The sequence below is a fragment of the Podarcis pityusensis genome (genome assembly GCF_964106645.2).
Source record: "Podarcis pityusensis genome assembly, chromosome: 7".
Classification (NCBI taxonomy): domain Eukaryota; kingdom Metazoa; phylum Chordata; class Lepidosauria; order Squamata; family Lacertidae; genus Podarcis; species Podarcis pityusensis.
The window spans coordinates 14,736,152-14,756,269 of record NC_138031.1 but is presented as its reverse complement, the minus strand read 5'-3'; the positions used below and the strand labels follow the sequence as shown (position 1 = coordinate 14,756,269).

The 20,118-nt window shown below is 45.8% G+C and overlaps 1 protein-coding gene across 1 annotated transcript; it reads right to left on the bottom strand.

Annotated features, from left to right (window-relative positions):
• Positions 1-1,280: 1,280 nt before the first annotated feature.
• Positions 1,281-18,286, bottom strand: DERL1 (derlin 1). The gene is made up of 8 exons (XM_081012920.1): positions 18,008-18,286; positions 13,654-13,765; positions 12,312-12,376; positions 10,417-10,443; positions 7,600-7,695; positions 5,944-5,996; positions 4,507-4,617; positions 1,281-3,095 (listed from the first exon to the last, which is right to left on the bottom strand). Exons 1-8 carry the CDS (start codon positions 18,158-18,160, stop codon positions 2,957-2,959), a joined length of 756 nt encoding a protein of 251 aa, XP_080869046.1. The 5' UTR covers positions 18,161-18,286; the 3' UTR covers positions 1,281-2,956.
• Between the last annotated feature and the right edge of the window lie 1,832 nt (positions 18,287-20,118).

The following is a 20,118-nucleotide window of genomic DNA, read 5'->3' as shown; positions in this document are numbered from 1 at the left end:
TGCCCCCTTCTCTGCTCCTCTGGTGTGTTTTCTACTTGTAAAAGGGGTGGAAATCATTGCTCCGTTCAGGATGACCTAGCAGCTTCCTGCAGAACTAGGAGCTTGGGTTGGTAGGACAGCGATCCTCATGGCTTAGAGCCAAGCTACAGGTTCCCTTTAAAAACATGCTTGGTTCTTTGAGCCTCAGCAACCGCTGCAAGCAGATGAGGGGTGTCGATTTCCTCTTTCTGCTACCAGGGTTCAAGTGAGAAGCTGTGCAATGCAGGCTTAATAATGGTCCTTGTTGGCTACACAAGATTGTCAGGTCTCCTGATGCCATTGTCAGATGCCATTCAGCATCGGGGGAATGAATCTGCTAAAACAGTGTAAGAGATCTCTTAAATTAGAGCCAAGCAACACCATACAGAAGTAGTAGTATTTCCAACAGAGGCGGAAAACTGAATGAGTGGATTCCTCCACCTGCACAAGGACCCCAAAATATCCCTGGCTTTGGAATGCTAGCTTGCCAAGGAGCAATTATTAAAGCTATGGAAAGCTATTCTTCCTCCCTCTTCCCCTTCATGGAGTACTTCCTACATAAGAATATATTCAGAGCTGCGATTTCCCACCTACATTATGAAGTTGGCTGCACCTCGGGCTTAAAATGGATGCGTTGATTAGCTCTATGATCAGTATAGCTATGGGGTTGTAGCCAATTAGATTTGACTCAGAGTAGACTCATCAGAATTAATGGACCCAAATTAGTCATGTCTGTTCATGGATTTCAGTTTGGTTGTAATCCAATGTTCCATTCTACAGAATGGTCTTTGGGAGAAACTCAGCTTTTTCTACAGACCAACCACAATACCTCAAGCAATACAGAGACCAATTTCCCCTAGAATGCAGAGAAGACAAAATCCCAATCCTTAGAAGTATTCACAATGAGATCCTGTTTTTAGAACCTGGGTTGGGGTAACATTCAAAATTTACACAGTATGAAAAGAGAACAAGCAGCCTTGGGCAAAGAACTGCATACACAGCTGAAACTCTTGCTTTCTGGTTTCGGTACAACTGTTCCCACTGCTGAAGAGGCAAGCCTAGAGTGCAATGTTAAGAAGCTGCTTGACTCTTTGCCAGTGGAACCTGTTGTGTGAATGAACAGCAAGCAAAGCTGTACTGTCACCGTGCACATGGGGACAGCCAATTCACAAAACCACCAGGATTAATTCATGACAATATGCTATAGGACTTTGGGTTCCCAAGTGCTACAAGCCAGAATTAATGACAAATCTATTCTGGCCTTGGGGAAATGCCATCTTTTTTATTACAAATATGTATTTGTAAAAAAAGCAAGAGCCACCGGAAGGTTTATTACCATGAGGACACTGCTAAATGATTTCTTAATATATACGTTTTCCCACTATCAAGACACATAATTGCAAGGTTTCTGCTTTCCTCAATGAAGACTGCCGCAGTGGGTTCACCCTCTGGGAAAGCGAAATCTGGTGAAAATACCGCTCTCACCAACCCCACCCTACCCCAGTTGAGTATACAAATATACGCAGAGCAAGGCTAGACAACACAGTTCCCTCCAAATGCAGTTGGCCCTGATGATGGTCCGACAACATCTTGAGGGTGCCCCATTGGCTACACCTTTGATGCATGGAGAAATATCAGTAGCAATTGCAACCCAAAGCATTCATAATCACTTCTACAGCACTTTCCATGTTTGCAGTGCTATGGAAAGAGTGCCTACTTTGTGCAGCTGGGTGAAATGTTTTGCAGTCCCATTTTGCAGGTGGGAACACAGGTAAGCACAACCTGGTGTGGTTTGCTTGGGGATGGGGGAGAGAGGAGGAGGAAGAGGAACAAACCAGCGGATTGGGAGGACAAGGTTAGGTCTGCTTTCTCCTCCCTCTATCCAAATATCTCCAGTGTCACCCCACATAAAACAAGTCATCAGTCGTTTGATACCCATTACTCGTATTATAATCGAGCAGCTTAACTTGCAATGAAGGTTACTACTGAACATTCGCAGGTACCCAAATTTTCTTCCAGGATGAGAAATGTTGAAGCACCGGTTGGTCGGGAGTCTTGTTTGAAAACACAAAATCATTTTTGCTAACTCTCCAACTTTGTTTTTCACGGCTTGCCTTCCCCTTTACAAGATACAAACCCAAGCGTGATTACCTTACAGATTCCAAAGAACTGAGTTTTGTCTCGGTCCTATGCATGTTATTTACTCGGAAGTAAGCCCCACCAAGTGAGTGTGTGCACAGGACTGGCATTAAAGTGCCCCCAATCTACAGCTGAAGAGGCAGAGGCATTTAGATGGCCGCAGCAAAAATTTCCCAAGAGAGAGCTAGCGCTCTGCCTCAGTGGCCTAGGTTCGCATCTCCTCCAGTCAAAACACATATCTGATGCCTTACACAGGAAATTTTAGGCTCTGATCCTGCTAAATAAATACCAACATAGTTATCAATACCCGAAGAGCTCCTGCTAGTTAGTATTACAGCAAACTCTGAAGTAACCCTTTTTACCACCAGTTACTGTGTTGGACAATTCTCTGACCCAAGGAGTAGATTCTTACTGGACTGTAGGGCTCTTACGCAAAGAAAGGCGTGAAATTCAGATGCAACAACATAAAATTCACCTGAGGAGAGGTTGGTAAAAGAAAATACACTGTGCTAGACAATATTAAAAATGTGTGTTCTTTTTTTTTTTTTTAATGGCAGCACTGAGTTGAGCACTATTCAACAGCCTGGAGTAAAATCTATCTTGTGCCTTCCGTTGTGTCATCTTCCACCAGGAACGAAAAGAAAAAGTTAAGATTTCTTAATGGGCCAGACCCAATTGCCCTCGAGCAAACCCAGTTCTTGAGTACACTCCTCAGTAGGAGCCATTCCCGTGAATGGTTGAAGATGTCCCGCACACACAAAAAGGAAAAAAAGAAGAAGAGAAAAAGCAGGAAGTTCTTTCACTGATCGCCCAGCCGGAAACCCTGGCCCCAGTTGTGTCTCCCTTCGCCCTGGCGGTTCTCTGCAGGCCTGCGCATGCTGGCGGGGGGCACCCCAAATCCAGAGACTCCTCCTCTCCTGTTCGGCAGCCAGTGGTACCTGGGGGCCAAGGAAAAGAGCCGTTCAAATATGCCTGGTCTTTCTGAAATCAGGACTAGTTCCAGCTTTGTGGCATTGTGCGTGTAGAATCTACACAGTAAGAGCTATAAACTGGCCAAACAGCAAAATGATGGGATGACATATGGCTAAGATACTGTTCAATCCCACCCTGCCCCTTTGAGTGCAGTTTTAACCTAATTGGAACTGTTTTGGCAGACCCCCTAACAAGTCTGAAGTTCTTTTGTCAGTTTTCATTCTTTTATCAAACACTCAGGGATATCTCAAAAGCATTGCCCTTCCTAGCTTAGTGGGAGGGAAAGCATTGCATATTAATACATAAAAGGTAAAGGTAAAGGGACCCCTGACCATTAGGTCCAGTCGTGACTGACTCTGGAGTTGCGGCGCTCATCTCGCTTTATTCGCCGAGGGAGCCGGCGTACAGCTTCCGGGTCATGTGGCCAGCATGACTAAGCCGCTTCTGGCGAACCAGAGCAGCGCACGGAAACACCGTTTACCTTCCCGCCGGAGCGGTACCTATTTATCTACTTGCACTTTGACGTGCTTTCGAACTGCTAGGTTGGCAGGAGCAGGGACCGAGCAACAGGAGCTCACCCCGTCGCGGGGATTCGAATCGCCAACCTTCTGATCGGCAAGTCCTAGGCTCTGTGGTTTAGACCACAGCGCCACCCGTGTCCCTTATTAATACGTTAAGAAGTGTTAAATGCCCCAGTTTAAAAACGGACGATCTGTCACATTTGGCAGGATCTGCAAATGTGTCACCTATGGGTTACAGGAAGTGTTAGGCAGCTCTCTTAAGAGATACAGCAATTATTTCTCCCCTCGAAACGGTGTGGGTGTATCTCACTCTTTGGCTTTGAACTGGGATAGAACCAGTATGTTTTCTGAGAGAGAGAGAGATTGTGAGTATGTGTGCTTGCATCGAGGACTGGGCAAGATCTGGTTTTCAGCATTGTGATATATCAACAGCTAAATATTGATATATGCTGATATATCACGATGTCTGAAATGTATCTCTGCTGCTGCTTCCTCCCCACGTTAATTCAAAAAGGCATTTTTGAGTAAGCATGCGTAAGCCAGTTTAAGTTGAATTACTTGTTTTCAAACTTCATTTTACAAGTCTATTGTCATCTTCCTCTTTGATTCATGGCTTCTAAAAGTTTCAGTTGAAAAGCTCTCCTTATTGGTTTCGCTGTCAGAGATGCATGCTCTGATAAATGTGGAAGACCCCATCATAGATCCAGCAAACTGGAAAAGCTTGCTTGGGTCACCTAAATTCTCTAGTTATCACTGTTATAAACCCTTTTTTTTCAAATAGGATAACTCAAATGTTTCCTAATAAGCAACCTGATTTTCCTTTTAAAAACGGAGAAAACCTTATAAAACAACTTACAGGAACTGAGGCGTTGATAGGAAATTTCTTCCTCCCAAGTCTATTGGATATTTAAACATTAAGAAAAAGTACAGGTGGCCAACCAGGTTGCCAATCAGCTCATTGATGATACTGCAGGGAGAAGAGAATGGGATCAGCGTTGAACAATTCTGTAGTAAAGCATTTTCTGCTGCCGACCTGAAGGCAATCTATGCACACTGAACCTGTGAGGAGAACCTGAGCTTACAGGGTTAAACAGTGTACGCCCTGCCTACTATTTGGGAGGGGGGAGATTCTGCGTCATATCTGAGAGTCTCCAGCCTTTGTTTTTTTCTCTACTTTCGTTTTTGAGGAGAGTGGACGTGTTTTTCACGATGCTGTTCGACAATGGATAGTCTGCTGTAAATAAAACTGCTTTTAGCTGCTAAGATCCTGAGTGGACTTTATTTAAGCACACTGAAGAAAGCACTGAAGTTTGCAGCTTTCTCTTACCGCTGCTTAACTCTGCGTTTGCTCAGAGCATCGGAATGTGGCCCTTCGAAGTGCGGAGGCCTGGCCGGTAGCTGCGCAGCCGAAGCGGGCTGGACGCCAGGACTTATCTGAGCAATAAATCTTCTTGGTGGCCCCAACATACAGCCAAGGAGGCTAAGCTGGGGCTGGAGGGAGGGGCAGCCTTGGGCTCCTATCCCTAAGAGGAGGAGGAGTTTGGATTTGATATCCCACTTTATCACTACCCTAAGGAGTCTCAAAGCGGCTAACAATCTCCTTTCCCTTCCTCCCCCAAAACAAACACTCTGTGAGGTGAGTGGGGCTGAGAGACTTCAGAGAAGTGTGACTAGCCCAAGGTCACCCAGCAGCTGCATGTGGAGGAGCGGGGAAGCGAACCCGGTTCACCAGATTACGAGTCCACCGCTCTTAACCACTACACCACGTTGACTCTCCTGTATAGCAGCAAAATACTCCTATATTGCTATACTCCTATATGGCAGCAAAAAATGTACCATACATGCCCAAAGCTACAACTCCTAGCAGTTACCATGCTCAAAGGACAGGCTAAAAAATAAGGCAGACGGAAGAGTCAAACGGGCACAGGAAGTTCCTTTCCTTCTTGCATTCACTTTTTCTTTTGGAGAGAGAAGAGCACAGGAGCCTGCTGCTCATGCAGGAGCAACTGCAGCTTGAGCAGGGCTGGTACGATGGCTGGGACCTTTCGCCATGGAAATTGCTCACTGAGAAACCCGCCAGTGAAGATCTGGAGGTTGGGTCAGTGGAATTGCTGGGCAATGCAAGGGAAAGAGCGTCTCCTTGCCACTGCAAAAAAAAAGGCTACTGCATTCACACACATTCCTCTTAATTATCCAGATGTTTCAGATGTCCTTCGGGGTATGGAGGTAAGCCACATGTTACTCTAAGGACTGTATTTACTGTAATACAAAACAGGTATTTGGGGATACTTACGAGCCTCCAATGATATAGTTGAATCCCAGGATAACCCACGGTAGATAGCATGCCTAGGACAACAAGAGCACATGCAAACGTGCTGTGAACAAGGAAACTGAAGAGCGCAATTTAGTCTCTACCTGCTTCAGAATTCTCCAAATACAAGTCCCTGACGGAAATATAGCTAGCTAAATACATTATTGAGCATTTAATGTACAGGGGTTGCATCCAATGTTGATGACTTCCACTTGCACAACAGAGCTCATCTCCATCTGCTCATCTCTGAAGCCCACTGCACACCCTGAAAATCTGCTCCAGAGGGTTGGGGTCCATTTTGGAGCATATTTGAGGAGCAGAGAAAGGCAAAGTCAGTGGCTGGCTGGCCCCTGAGAGAGCAGGCTGCTGGACTAGGTGGGCTATTAGGCTGATCCAGCGGGCTCCAGTTGGATCAAACAGAGCTCCGCTCACATCACTGGAAACAACCCCATGGTTATTTCATGACATCATCATCAACATCATCATAATTTATTATTTGTACCCCGCCCAACTGGCTGGGTTTCCCCAGCCACTCTGGGTGGCTTCCAACAAAGATTAAAAATACATTAAAATACCACACATTAAAACTTCCCTGAACAGGGCTGCCTTCGGATGTCTTCTAAATGTTAGGTAGTTGTTTATCTCTTTGACATCTGATGGGAGGGCGTTCCATAGGGCGGGTGCCACTACCGAGAAGGCCCTCTGCCTGGTTCCCTGTAGCTTTGCTTCTCGCAATGAGGGAACCGCCAGAAGGCCCTCGGTGCTGGACCTCAGTTTTCAGGTAGAACGATGGGGGTGAAGACGCTCCTTCAGGTATACTGGGCTGAGGTCATTTAGGGATTTAAAGGTCAAGACCAGTGTTATGTGGTCTCGGCGGCCGCTCCCAGTCTAGCTGATATAGACGTTTCCCCCCCCCCCAACTATGGAGGTTTTGCTCTACCTAGTCGGTGACATGTAATTCACATTTTAGAAGTACAGTACCTCTCCCTGGGTTGCAACATGCTATCAGGACACCCAAGTTGCAGTTAAATCCCCTTCAGCTTTTTTGCTCCATCCCTTGCCTCTGCTGGCATAAAATCTCTCTCCCGACTCTGCCTTTCCCTCCCATCCTGCACTGCCTTTGCCAATATTTTCCTTGTCTGTACACCTCCTCATTGCATACCGGACAAGGATGACAAATCCCCTTCTCCAATCCTAACATTCCATGATAGCATAGACCCCACAACTACGTATCTGGCAGCCAAGAGAAAGCATGGCGATCTGACATGAGGTGGCTAGTAGCATCAGGGAGGTGGGTAAAGGTCAAGGCGCTCTGCTACAGGCCCCTGCCTGGCTGGAGCATCGCAAGGTGTTTCTAGAGCATACAATGTAGTATAAAGACATTGCCATCTCACACATAGGTCGACGTCTATTGTGGCCAAGGCACATGATATCAACTCCGAGGCTACCCTGCAGAAAGGCTTGGAAGTGAAACACCTTCAGAGGCAGCAAAAGAGATCCTCTGATGCCAGTATCCCTTTAAGAATCTGGAAGGGACAAGTAGTCACAGGGGGGAACTGTCTCCCTTCCTCAATGAGCGAGCAGTTCCTTTGATATGGGCAGAAGGCTTGAGGAAAGGGGAAAGCCCTTTGGCCTTACCTTAAACCGTGTCCCAAACCAAAATGTCACTATCATGTCTCTGTTCAGCTGGGCCCAAACGTAAAGTACGGACATGATCAAGGGAATCATCAGCAGCTACAAGGGAAGCAAGAGAATGAAGAGACAAAAAGATTGAGATTCAGTACAGGAGACCTAAGCAACTGCAGAAGGTTCACAATAAAAAAAAACGCAGAGGCCTGTTTAGTGTTCTCTCCAATTTGCACATAACTTCAAACCTGGATTTAGTATTATGGAAACAAGACTCTGGCGCGTGTCTCCTCCCCACTCCTGACATGGTTGCACAGGGGAGTTTGAAATCTCTGCCTTTTGTTTTTGATTAACTGCAGCATGTCACTTGAATCTGAGAACTGGCTATAACCTTGAGTTGTTATCACTAACTATAGTTACAATTATCCATAGCTTAGAGTTCAGCCAACACACTAAGCTGTGGTTCATATAAAACAGATGAAAACGTTTCTGGTCTTCTAACAGCTGTGCCAGAGCAAGCAGGAGAGAGAGCACAGAAGCCCAAAGCTTGCTGTGGCTCTTTAATGGATGCCTGCCACAGAGAGGTCTCTCCACACCTGACAGCACATCGTCATTGAAAAAATGTTTTAGAAAGGCGTTTTCCCTCTTTGCCCCAGGTTCCCTAATTTGAGATCTGCCAAGCAGAAAGCAGCCTATCACCAGACAGGACAGCATGCCGGGGCGCGAGAAATCTGGTTTTGCTGCCTGTCGCAGATAGCAAATACAAAGGCCTGTTGTCAAGATCGGTCAAACCACAATACATGGCTTGTGGGCTGCCTTCAGCTTAGTGGGTCACAAGTGATGAAGGATTGGTGCACAGAGAAATACTTGGTTCCTAGCCTTGTTTATTCCTAGAATTAAGTCCCACTGATTTTGCCACCATCTCACCAAGTGTATTTTCCATGGAAATATACCTCAGATTGCAGCCCTTGAGATTACAGGAGTCTGCTCAAATTATAGAAATAAAAATAGACTTTAAAATTAAGTCCAGCGATCCCCTCCTGATTCTGCACTGACAGAACTGAGCACAAACAGGGGGATTGCAGGTTTTTAGGCCTCCTTATTCATAACATCCGTGTTGGTTCTTGCGTAATGAGTTCCATCGCAAGAAAAAATGGTGTTGATTTACTTTCAACAAGATCTTTTTTAAAAAGCTAATGTGACTGAGAGATGTGATTGTGCGATTGGCAAGGACAGTTTGACAGAGGTGTCAGCACCAGGCTTGCTTAATTACCTGAAAGTTAGATTACACACACACACACATATCTTAAACAATTGGGGCTGACTGGCTATTTTAGATGCAAAGTTAAATACGATTCTTCTCTGCGGTGCAAAATGATGCATGCATTTGGGAGAACTGGGCACGAGTGGCCTAGAAGGCCCTGAGATGGAAACCCTCAGAGAGAGTAGGGAGAGGTTGGGCCCAATGCAGCTGGCAAGGAGTTCACGGATACAATCCCAAGAGGTGCTCTTATGAAACTCCCAGGAAATGGTTTCAGCCTCAAAGTCTCACAGTAGAGACGTAATCAAAAGCAGGAATGTACACCTCTCCCTCTTTCTGGAAATCAAAAGGTCTTATAGCTCCTAGAGCCCAAATATGGGAGTCTGAGTTTGAGAAGAACAGGGTGCAGTTGGAAACTCTGCCTGATGCTCCAGGCACATCTTGGAAGTTATTCCTATAAAGGGCAAAGGCTTTACGGCAGCTTCAGCTGAAATTTGGCTGAAAAGGAATGCACCTACCAAGTCACTGTTGACATTGGTAAGACTGCTTACCGCCTGGCTAACAACAGGCATAGAATGCATTCAAGGGGTATGATGTGGTTTATCATCATTACACCAGCGATGGAAAACTGGTGGTTTCCACATATATTGCTGGAGTGCCCAACTCCCATCAGCCACAGTCAGCATAAGCAATGATCAAGGACAATGTGGGTTGTAGTCATTTGGGTGGCCAGAGGTTCCCCAACCCTACATTACGTGAATAAGTCTTAGGCCTATGTAATTTCTCCTTCCAAAGCATGCCTGTGAGAAGATCAGAAGCCCTGGCCCCTATTTTCACTGTCCAATGCCTACTCTGCGGCCAGCTTCCTAAACCTGCTTCTTTCGGTCACACCACAGAGAAAGCACAATACACCCTGTGTGGACACGATGCAAAATTGCAGTTGGATAAGAACAGAAGGGAAAGCTTCCAATCTCTCCTCCTTGCAGCTGCGTGAGAGGAGCAGGGGAGCCGAAGAGACACGTCCACAAAACAGTATCGACTAATGTAAAATTTACCTTTGCACAGTAGACAAAACACCCACCCACACCCTTTTCTCTGTCCTCCAGGCAAACATGAAACATTATCAGAGTTCAAGGGCACCTTTCAATGCAAAGCAAGGCCAATCGTGTGCGAGACAGACAGACAGACTTGGGGAGGGTGTGGTTGGGGAATGTTCTGAGAGACAGAGAGACATGGAGGGTCGCAGCAAAGTATTGTTAAAACCTGAATGCAGCCATTTTCTCTCAAGGTTATTTCTCCTACAGTTTTGCACTTGGGTATCAGCAGAAAATTCACACCAAACTTGCTGGACAGGAATGCGGAGTGTTTTGCTTGGTGCTTTCAGGTGTTCAGAAACACAAACTGACCCTTTTTCTCCCTGCCAGCACACTGGTTTAGATGGGAGAGTATTGAATACACAGTACACATAATCCACTCTGATCTGAACTGGCCCACATGAATTCTGTACAAGTGGCACGAAAGACCTGGCACTTTAGAAGCCAGATTGCTTTGAAAACAGACATGCTTACCTGCATATTCATTGCCAAACCAGTAATCTTTCATTGTTTCACTAAGGAAAACCAAACTAAAACAGAAGACAAGAAGCGCAACCTTGTGATGAGGCACATTTAACTCAAGGGACTAAAAGAGATGGACAGAATCTGTCTGGAAACCCACAGCATGGCTTTGAAACAGCCTGTGGAAATATTGCTGGTGAGAGAGCAAGTGAATCAGATTCAACACAGTACAGTGCAGAAGAAAAAGTTCTGTTAGCCGGACATACTAGACACTGCCATTACTGTTCTGCAGGCAAGCTTCAATGGACTCAAGTGCAACAAAGGATGTGCCTGCTCCCCTCTCACCTCTCCTCCGGCAGGACCAGGAGGAAGACTTCTGCAAAGTTTAGTTCTGCTTTCAAAGAATCTCATCTTAGCATTAGGTACGAATGAGGTATCCTGGTGTAACACAGTTGCCAAATTTGAAGCTGCCACTGTTAAACCGTTAGTCATTTTAAGCCAGGAGTACTGTTTTTTTACAGAATGCGAAGCCAAGATTCCTCGAAAGCTAAACTCAACTTGGCAGAAGTCCTTCCCCTAGCTACACAAGAAGCAGACAGGCACAGGCCCAACACTTCACTCTGAGCTCATTAAGGCTCAGCCACTCAATCAGGGTTTAGTACAGGGCCAGTGATGCCCTATTCTAAAACTATTTATACAGCATCTTTCTGAGGTTTTTTTACCTGCAATCCTTACAACAATTCCTACACGTACAGTCAAACACAAAGCCACCAGATATCAAGGAGATAAAGAACGACACAACATTTAGAAGACATCTGAAGGCAGCCCTGTATCAGGAGCCTTTTAACGCTTGACATTTTACTATGTTTTATATGTGCTGGAAACTGCCCAGAGTGGCTGTGGAAACCCAGCCAGGTGGATGGGGTATAAATAATAAAATTATTATGAATAATTATTAACAAGACATCATAGTACAAAAGGGGCAGAAAGGAGTGAAGCAGATTAACTTGACTAAATGCTGGCTTTGACCTGTAAAGCCTTAAATGGTTCAGGACCACAACAGCTCAAGAACCGCCTCTCTCCATATGAACCAACCTGTGGTCATCACCTGAGGCCCTTCTTCATGTGCCCCCTCCACAAGAGGTCCACTACACGAGAATGGGCCTTTTCTGCGGTGGCTCCCCATTTGTGGAATGCTCCCCCAAGGGAGGCTCATTTGGCGCTGCCAGGCAAAAATATCACTCTTCAGCTGATTAAACAATGTATGGCCTTTTGAATGTGTTTTTGGGGGGGTATTGGGTTCTGTTTTTGATTATATATTTTGTGTTCTCGTTCTGTATTTTTACGTTATGAACCGCCCTGTGATCTTCAGATGAAGGGTGGTATACAAATTTAATAAATACTACTACAACTACTGGAGGATCGCAGGTGGCGCTGTGGGTTAAACCACAGAGCCTAGGACTTGCCAATTAGAAGGTCGGCGGTTCGAATCCCTGCCACGGGGTGAGCTCCCGTTGCTCAGTCCCAGCTCCTGCCAACCTAGCAGTTTGAAAGCACGTCAAAGTGCAAGTAGATAAATAGGTACCGCTCCGGCGGGAAGGTAAACGGAGTTTCCATGTGCTGCTCTGGTTCGCCAGAAGTGGCTTAGTCATGCTGGCCACATGACCCGGAAGCAGTACGCCAGCTCCCTCGGCCAATAAAGTGAGATGAGCACCGCAACCCCAGAGTCGGTCACGACTGGACCTAATGGTCAGGGGTCCCTTTACCTTTACTTTACTTTACTACAACTACTAAGGCCATGCAGTGGATATGTGACTGAACACAGATGAGGACCACACAACAGACTCTCACCCCTCTGCAGAACTCAAACATGCCAAAACGTTGGTGTAGCAAATAAAAAAGGATACAACTATGCAGATCCAATTAAAGAGAAGCATGAACATATAGTCGGCGGGTCTTCCATCGAAAGCGCCTGTGAACAAAAGAGTGGCGTTAGAGCGAGCTGAAACCTTGGCAGTTGTTTTGCATTGTTCCCCCCAGAGACACTGGGTGGATCTTAAGGGCTATGATTATATTGCACGACACAACTGCGGCTTTCGTTCAGAGGAAGAAACGAGAGGCTGATCCATTTCAGGAGCCCGCAGGAAGAGTCAGGGAAGGTTTTTCTTCCAGTTAAGAAATGCTTGGGGGGGAAACTGGCTGTTTTAATAGATACGACATATATCATCTCCACATTTGGGGAGAGGAAAGCCTCTTTATTTAGTATGGGTACCAGCTTTGGATCTAGCATTATTTTTCTGCAAAAAATACAGGAAACAACGCTGCAGTGCATCTTTGAGGTACGGTCATGCCTTGGAAGTCAAACGGAATCCATTCGACTTCCAAAACGTTCAAAAACCAAATCGAGGCTTCCGGTTGGCTACAGGAAGCTCCTGCAGCCAATTGGAAGCCATGGAAGCCCCGCCGGACGTTTCCAAAAGAACGCTAAAAAACAATCACTTCCAGGTTTGCGGCGTTCGGGAGCCAAAGTTCCAGGGCGTTCGGAATCCAAGGTATGACTGTACCAGTGAATTCAGACCACACAGTCTCAAAACAGCACCTTGATTCAAAATAACCAGCCTCCATTTTCCTCTCATTCCCAAAACCCTCACAGGGCAAGTGTCTGAGCATGCCCCAAAGACTAGCACTGCACACACACAAACACTTGGAATTTTCATTAACCTCCCATGGGTCCAGACTATCATGGGTACTCTGCCCAGGGCCCTCTCCCACTAGAGGAGAGAGGCTGTTTTCACAAATTCTCCCTGCAGCCTCATGCCCCTCAGAAAGCTGCCCCAGAAGGTGGCAGCTAGGAGGCAGCGCTAAGGGCTGCATGAAGAATATGCAGAAGTTTGGATGCAACCCTGCGAGTTCTGCATCCTAGCAAGATGAGATTCTCACAGCTCCATTGACAGAGACCCTGCCTCGCATGCATAGGGTCACAGACTCAATGCCTGGCATCTCCAGGTAGGACTGGGAGAGTCCCTCTGTTTTAAATCCTGGACAGCCACTGCCAGTCAGTGCAGACAGTACTGAGCTTGATGGACTAATGCCTTGACTCAGTATAGGGCAGCTTCTTATGTTCTTATATATGCATCCAAATTAGCATCTATGGCCACAAGAAGATTATAAAAGAAAATGGATGGACGGTAACTAGTGCCATTGAATGTGAAAACTAAATAGTATGTTATATATTCAATGTTACATTACCTGTTTCTAATCGTGATGAATACTGATACAAAAAATATAAGTTCACCAGGTAAAGAAACCCCGTTCCTGGGCCGACCGGAAAATAGAAGGTTGCTGTGATTGGCCTCCAGATCTGTTCAAACATTTTAAAGAGAGAGTATGAATTCAGAGGTTTATTACAGTGAAACAACCGAGAGTCTTGTGGCACCTTAACTACTGACAAATTTATTATGGCATAAGCTTAGCAACTCCACATGATGCATGGTATGTAAGCCTCACTTGACTAGCAGATGGGAGAGAAATGTAGGGGGGTGAAGTCAGAGTAACAATCATTTAAGACAAGAGCTTTCCAAACTGTGTGCTGCAACATGTTAGTATGTCGGCTGCAGTTTGTACATGTGTTGTGCGAATGCTCCCCATGCTCCTCCTGGGGCTGGAAAGAGGTTAGTTAAACCTCCAGCTTGCTTGTAAAACTGAATTACTGTGTCGCAAAATGATGCACGTCTAAAAAGTATGTCAGCGAGATGAAAAGTTTGGAAAGCTCTGATCCAAGAGCACGGCAGTACACAAGTAACTTCTCCTTGGAGGACCCAAATTTATACATGCTATAGAAATGAAGTATAGTGGTGCCTCGGGTTACATACACTTCAGGTTACAGACTCCACTAACCCAGAAATATTACCTCGGGTTAAGAACTTTGCTTCAGGATGAGAACAGAAATCGTGGTCCAGCGGCGCAGCAGCAGCAGCAGCAGGAGGCCCCATTAGCTAAAGTGGTGCTTCAGGTTAAGAAGAGTTTCAGGTTAAGAATGAATTAAGTTCTTAACCTGAGGTACCACTGTAATGTATTTCTATGAGGGTGGTTTATTTCATATATATAACAGCATTTAAATAACACTTAATATTTCAAAAATCTCCAAGCAGTAGGTGGCTACGTCCCCAGTGCTATATTGTAGGACTTGCACAAGCATCGCCTGTCTTTACACAAAAAATAGAGCACATTCCACCTGTTCTAGCGAACTCCCTGCCTATGTCATTTCCAGCCCTGCTAACTCTGAGTAGCAGCAGCCACAAAAAATTGCCTTGCCACAAGGGGCTGATCATGCTTGCATTTCTGACACAGAAAGAAGTCATCCACTTACAGTGAGGGGGGAAAGTATTTGATCCCCTGCTAAATTTGCCCTCTGACGAAGAAATGACCAGTCCATAATTTTAATGGTAGGTTTATTGTAGCTGTGAGAGACAAAATAACAACAGGAAAACCCCCAGAAACCCAGAAGACAAAAGACAGAGATTGATGTGCATTATAATGAGTGAAATAAGTATTTGATCCCTTTGCAAAAGATGACTTAGTACTTGGTGGCAAAGCCCTTGTTGGAAATTACAGAGGTCAGACATTTCTTGTAGGTGGCCACCAGGTTTGCACACATCTCAGGAGGTATTTTGTCCCACTCCTCTTTGCAGATCCTCTCCAAGTCAGTAAGATTTTGAGGCTGATGTGTAGCTACTCGAACATTCAGCTCCCTCCACAGATTTTTGATGGGATTAAGATCTGGAGACTGGCTAGGCCACTCCAGGACCTTAATGTGCTTCTTCTTGAGCCACTCCTTTGTTGCCTTGGCCGTGTGCTTTGGGTCATTGTCATGCTGGAATACCCATCCTCGATCCATTTTCAATGCCCTGGCTGAGGGAAGGAGGTGCTCACCCAAAATTTGATGATACATGGTCCTGTTCATTGTCCCTTTGATGCAGTGAAGGTGTCCTGTCCCCTTAGCAGAAAAACACCCCCAAAGCATAATATGTGCCCCTCCATGTTTGACGGTGGGGGTGGTGTTCTTGGGGTCGTAGGCAGCACTCCTCCTCCTCCAAACACAGCGAGTTGAGTTGATGCCAAAGAGCTCGATTTTGGTCTCATCTGACCACAACACTTTCACCCAGTTCTCCTCTGGGTAATTCAGATGTGCATTGGCAAACTGCAGACGGGCCTGTACATGTGCTGTCTTGAGCAAGGGGACCTTGCGGGCTCTGCAAGATCTCAGTCCTTCATGGCTTAGAGTGTTACCAACTGTTTTCATGGTGAGTATGGTCCCAGCTGCCTTGAGATCACTGACAAGTTCCCCCTTGGACAGCTCTTTGGTCTCGGTCATGGTGGCTACTTTGAAATCTGCTGGATTGATTGCTTCTGTCGACAGGTGTCTTTTGTACAGGTACTGTAACGAGCTGGGATTACAGATAAGACCTCTCCCTTACAGCTGGTACTTCTAATCTCAGCTCGTTACATCCAGTGAAGATACCAGGTAGCCTGACATCTGGCTGGTTGATAGGGGATCAAATACTTATTTCACTCATTATAATGCACATCAATCTCTGACTTTTGTCTTCTGGGTTTCTGGGGGTTTTCCTGTTGTTATCCTGTCTATGACATTCCTTCTTTTGGATGCCTCCTTGAGCTCCTTCTCTTCTCAAGATCTTCCTGAGCATTTTGATCAGGGAGATGATAGAAGGTCCCCAGTACTAAATTATTCTTGGGGTCCAATATCACCACCTAACAATTCTGTGGTGGAGTCTGCCCCTTTTGGGATTTCAATCTCACGGGACTCTGTGTCCTCTTTGACATGCAGAGCAACACCACCTCCAGAACACCCTTCTCTGTCCTTCCTATAGTCCAGATGCGGAGACAACTGTGTGCTACCATTGCCCACTATGCCCAATACATCTACTCTCTCTTTTAAAACCAAGCATTCCAGTTCATCCATTCAGAGGCTTCTATAATTAACAAATGAACATCTATTCATGATCTCTGTTTCCAAACGGATCTGGCACATACATTTTATCCTACTTTACTTTGGCCTCTTTGAATTCCTATAATGTCCCCCTTGCACGATACAACATGTTCATCGTCGCATATTCCAAACCAGCTGTTCCTCCAGTGACCAACTTAAAAGCTGCTCTGTTACAATGCTAATTTTAAGAACCGAGCTCTTCCCTGGTTCAATAAAGCCTGTCCCTTTATTGGAAGCCTATATAGTTCCATAATGTTTCCTCAGTGCCTAACAAATCCAGATTCTTGTCTCACAAACACATTGAGAATGTTTAGCTGGCTATGCATGTAGCATTTCAGAGAACACCACCTTGAAGGTGTTCTATTTATGGCTGCTTTACTGCTTTCTGAAGGTCCTGTAGGCCTAGCAAGGTCCAGAAGGAAACCTATTCTGCCCTGGCCTCCTCACCCTATTAATGGAACTGTTACCTTGACATTTCAATACTAGGGTAAAGACATTTTGTTAGCCCAGGCTCCTCCTCACGTGTAGAGCAAGCGCTGCGCACATGAATAAGCATCACATGCCTGCTTTACTCCTACCATCTTGGAAGGAAAAAACAACAACCTAACAAACAAACCAGAAAGCCTTCCGTCATAGTTCCTTATTATATGCAAACCAGAAAATGATTAAGCATAATGGTTTCTGAACAAACCAAGATGCTGACACAAAGCACTTGGCTTCATATACAGTCATACCTCGGGATATTTATGCTTCAGGATAAGTATTTTTGGGTTGCGCTCCGCGGCAATCCGGAAGTAACGGAGCGCGTTACTTCCGGGTTTCACCGCTCGCGCATGCGCAGACGGTGAAAATGACATCACTCGCATGCGCGAAAGCGGCGAAACGCGACCCATGCACATGCGTCTTACGTTCTATTCAGGATGCAAACGGGGCTCCGGAACGCATCCCGTTCGCATCCTAAGGTACCACTGTACTGTATCATTCACTCATCTGCACAAAAGGAGGGGATAAAGTGGCTGCACACAAAGTAACAATGTTTGATTTTGAGATATCGATGATGATGATGTTCAAGCTTCCAGATGCGGCGAATGAGTTTCAGGACTTACTGTGGGAATTTGAACCCACGATGGTAAAGACCTAAACATTCCCCACTAAAGCGTGGTAGTGTGCTTTGCTTTCAAGAAAGAGGGAGGAAGTCCTGGGCTCAAAACAAGGCACCTTTACAAGGGGTGTCCCGTCCCCCCAACAGGTGGCCATGACACAGCACTGACACTTCCCGCCTGTCTCCCTCGGGTGGCACAACGCGTCAGTGCGCCTGGCTGTCAACCAGAAAGTCGCTGGTTCGAGCCCACCCAGGGACGGCGGTAGGCAGCTGTCCTGCATCGCAGGGAGGGGGCTGGGCGAGATGAACCTTGGGGGTCCCCTTCCAACTCCGTGCGATCCATTGACAACCAGCGCTGCCGAGCCCCACGCCGACTCCCAATAAATCATGAACTACAACTCCCGGCATGCACAGCGCCGCGCCGCGGGTGATTCTTAAGCGCCAGGCTCGCGCCGAGCATGCCGGGAGTTGCAGTCCGCCCACTCGCTTACCTGGAAGCGGTTGATGAAGGCCTCGGGCCACAGGAAGAGGTAGAAGGGGCTGACGAGGCCTAGCTTGCCGACGAGAGGGACCGCGATGGCGCCGGCGAACCAGTAGCGGGTGATGAGCGGGATGCTCCGGAACCACTCCCCGAGGTCCGACATCTCCCCTCCGCCGCCGCTGCGAGGCCTGGGCGCCTGGGGCCTTCCGCTGCCCGACGCGCTCGCCGGAGCCGCTCCTATGACAGCGAAGCCGCGGGAGGTGGGGCGGTGGGAGGGGCCCGCCTTCCTCCGACGTGGCCGCGCCGAATTCGGCCGAGCAACGGCCGCTTCCGGTTTCCGCCTCTCTCTCTCTCTCTCTCTCTCTCTCTCTGAGGAGGGGCGGGGCGGAAGGAGCGTCGCCGGAAGTTCCGGCTCTTAAAGGGACAGCGGGCGCTGTTTCTCACCCCTGTTTACCCATACACGTGGGAGCGCGTTGGGGGGGGGGAGAGTAGAAACGCGGAAGTAAGCATACAGAGGCTTGAATTTATTTTTTTAACTGTTTATCCTGATCCCAACTCATCCCTGTTTGCTGCAAGCCGCGGCTCTAATGTTCAATTTAAATGCCAACTTCAAGCATATAATTTCCCAGACTGGCTTACTAGTATCAGAGGGAACAAAATAAAATAAAATAAAATAATCCTTTCCGTAGCACCTTAGAGACCAACTATCTTAGTTATTGGTATGAGCTTTCGTGTGCATGTTACTTGAAGGAATTTTTAAATTTAATTTAATTTGTTTTTTTTCAACTACGGCAGACCAACACGGCTACCTACCTGTAACTAGTATCAGATGGGTGTGTGACACTTTAGTTGTAGTGCATTAGTTTGTCTCTCTCTTCTCTAAGCCGATCTGGATGAATATAAATATTTAAAACATTTTGAGGGTGTGTGTGTGTGTGTGTGTGTGTGTGTATATATATGCGTGTGTGTGTGTGTGTGTGTATGTATATGTGTGTATATGTATATGTGTATATATATATATATATATATAACACACACACACACACACACATATACATATTATCCAGAGCTTATTATACATATATATATTATACATATGTTATACATATATATATTATACATATATTATACATATTATACATATATATATTATCCAGAGCTTACATGACACTTAACCGCAAATCTAGGGTTGCCATATTTCAAAAGGTGTAATTCCTGACTCCCGCAGAGTTGACCTTTTTTTAAGGAAACCACCAACGTTGTTGAGCTTTTGGGGGGAAACCTCAGTTACAAATACAGTACTGTAGTGGTTTTAAGCTTCTGGAGCTGTTCCCACTGCTTTTTCCACCACATTGTAATACTTCTGGGTTTTCCCTGACATTTTTCCGATTCTGCAACATTTCCCCAACCCCATTTTTACATTTTTACCCCGAAAGGCAGGGAGGGCATGTCAGGATTTTTCCTGACGTGTGGCAAGCCTAGGAAATCTCTACCTCTGCGTGGGTACTGGGAAGCTGCCCCTCTTGAATGTCTACCTACCACAATACATTTTTTTAAAGGCGCATGAACAAACTTCCAAGAGAGATGGTGGACTCTCTTGCTTGGAGGGTTATCGGTTTGCTTTGTTCTTGTTCTCATTATGCATTTTGTGTTTTTGTTTTGTATTTTTTTATGCTGTGAACCGCCCAGAGATCTTTGGATGAAGGGTGGTATACAGATTTAATAAACAAGAATAATTTTAAGCAGGGGTTGCATGGCCATCAGTCATGTATGCATTCGATGATATTCCTGCATTGCCGGGGGGGGGGGTTGGACTAGATGACCGCGGAATCCTTTCCGATCGATTATTCTTGCACCATGAGATGCTTCTAATTACAGTGGGCGGTTATGTCCACTTTATTTTTAAAGCAAATGATATTATTATGTATTTATTTATTATTAATGTTGCAATACATATATGAAATCTTTACTTAATGATACATATACATTATATGTGTAAATTCATATTTTCACATTATGTACCAACATTTATCCATTTCTTATTTCTTGCCCTGTGTCTTCCCTCCACTTGTGCGTGACTTTCTTATTATTTTATAACTTTATTACTGAGATTGTATTTTT

Coding starts and splice junctions, on each gene's coding strand:
- DERL1 (XM_081012920.1), bottom strand. CDS start 18,160: ATGTCGGACCTCGGGGAGTGGTTCCGGAGCATCCCGCTCATCACCCGC. Junction 7,696..10,416: donor GTTTGGCAATGAATATGCAG/GTAAGCATGTCT, acceptor CTTCCCTTGTAG/CTGCTGATGATTCCCTTGAT. Junction 4,618..5,943: donor AACTATATCATTGGAGGCTC/GTAAGTATCCCC, acceptor TTCTCCCTGCAG/TATCATCAATGAGCTGATTG.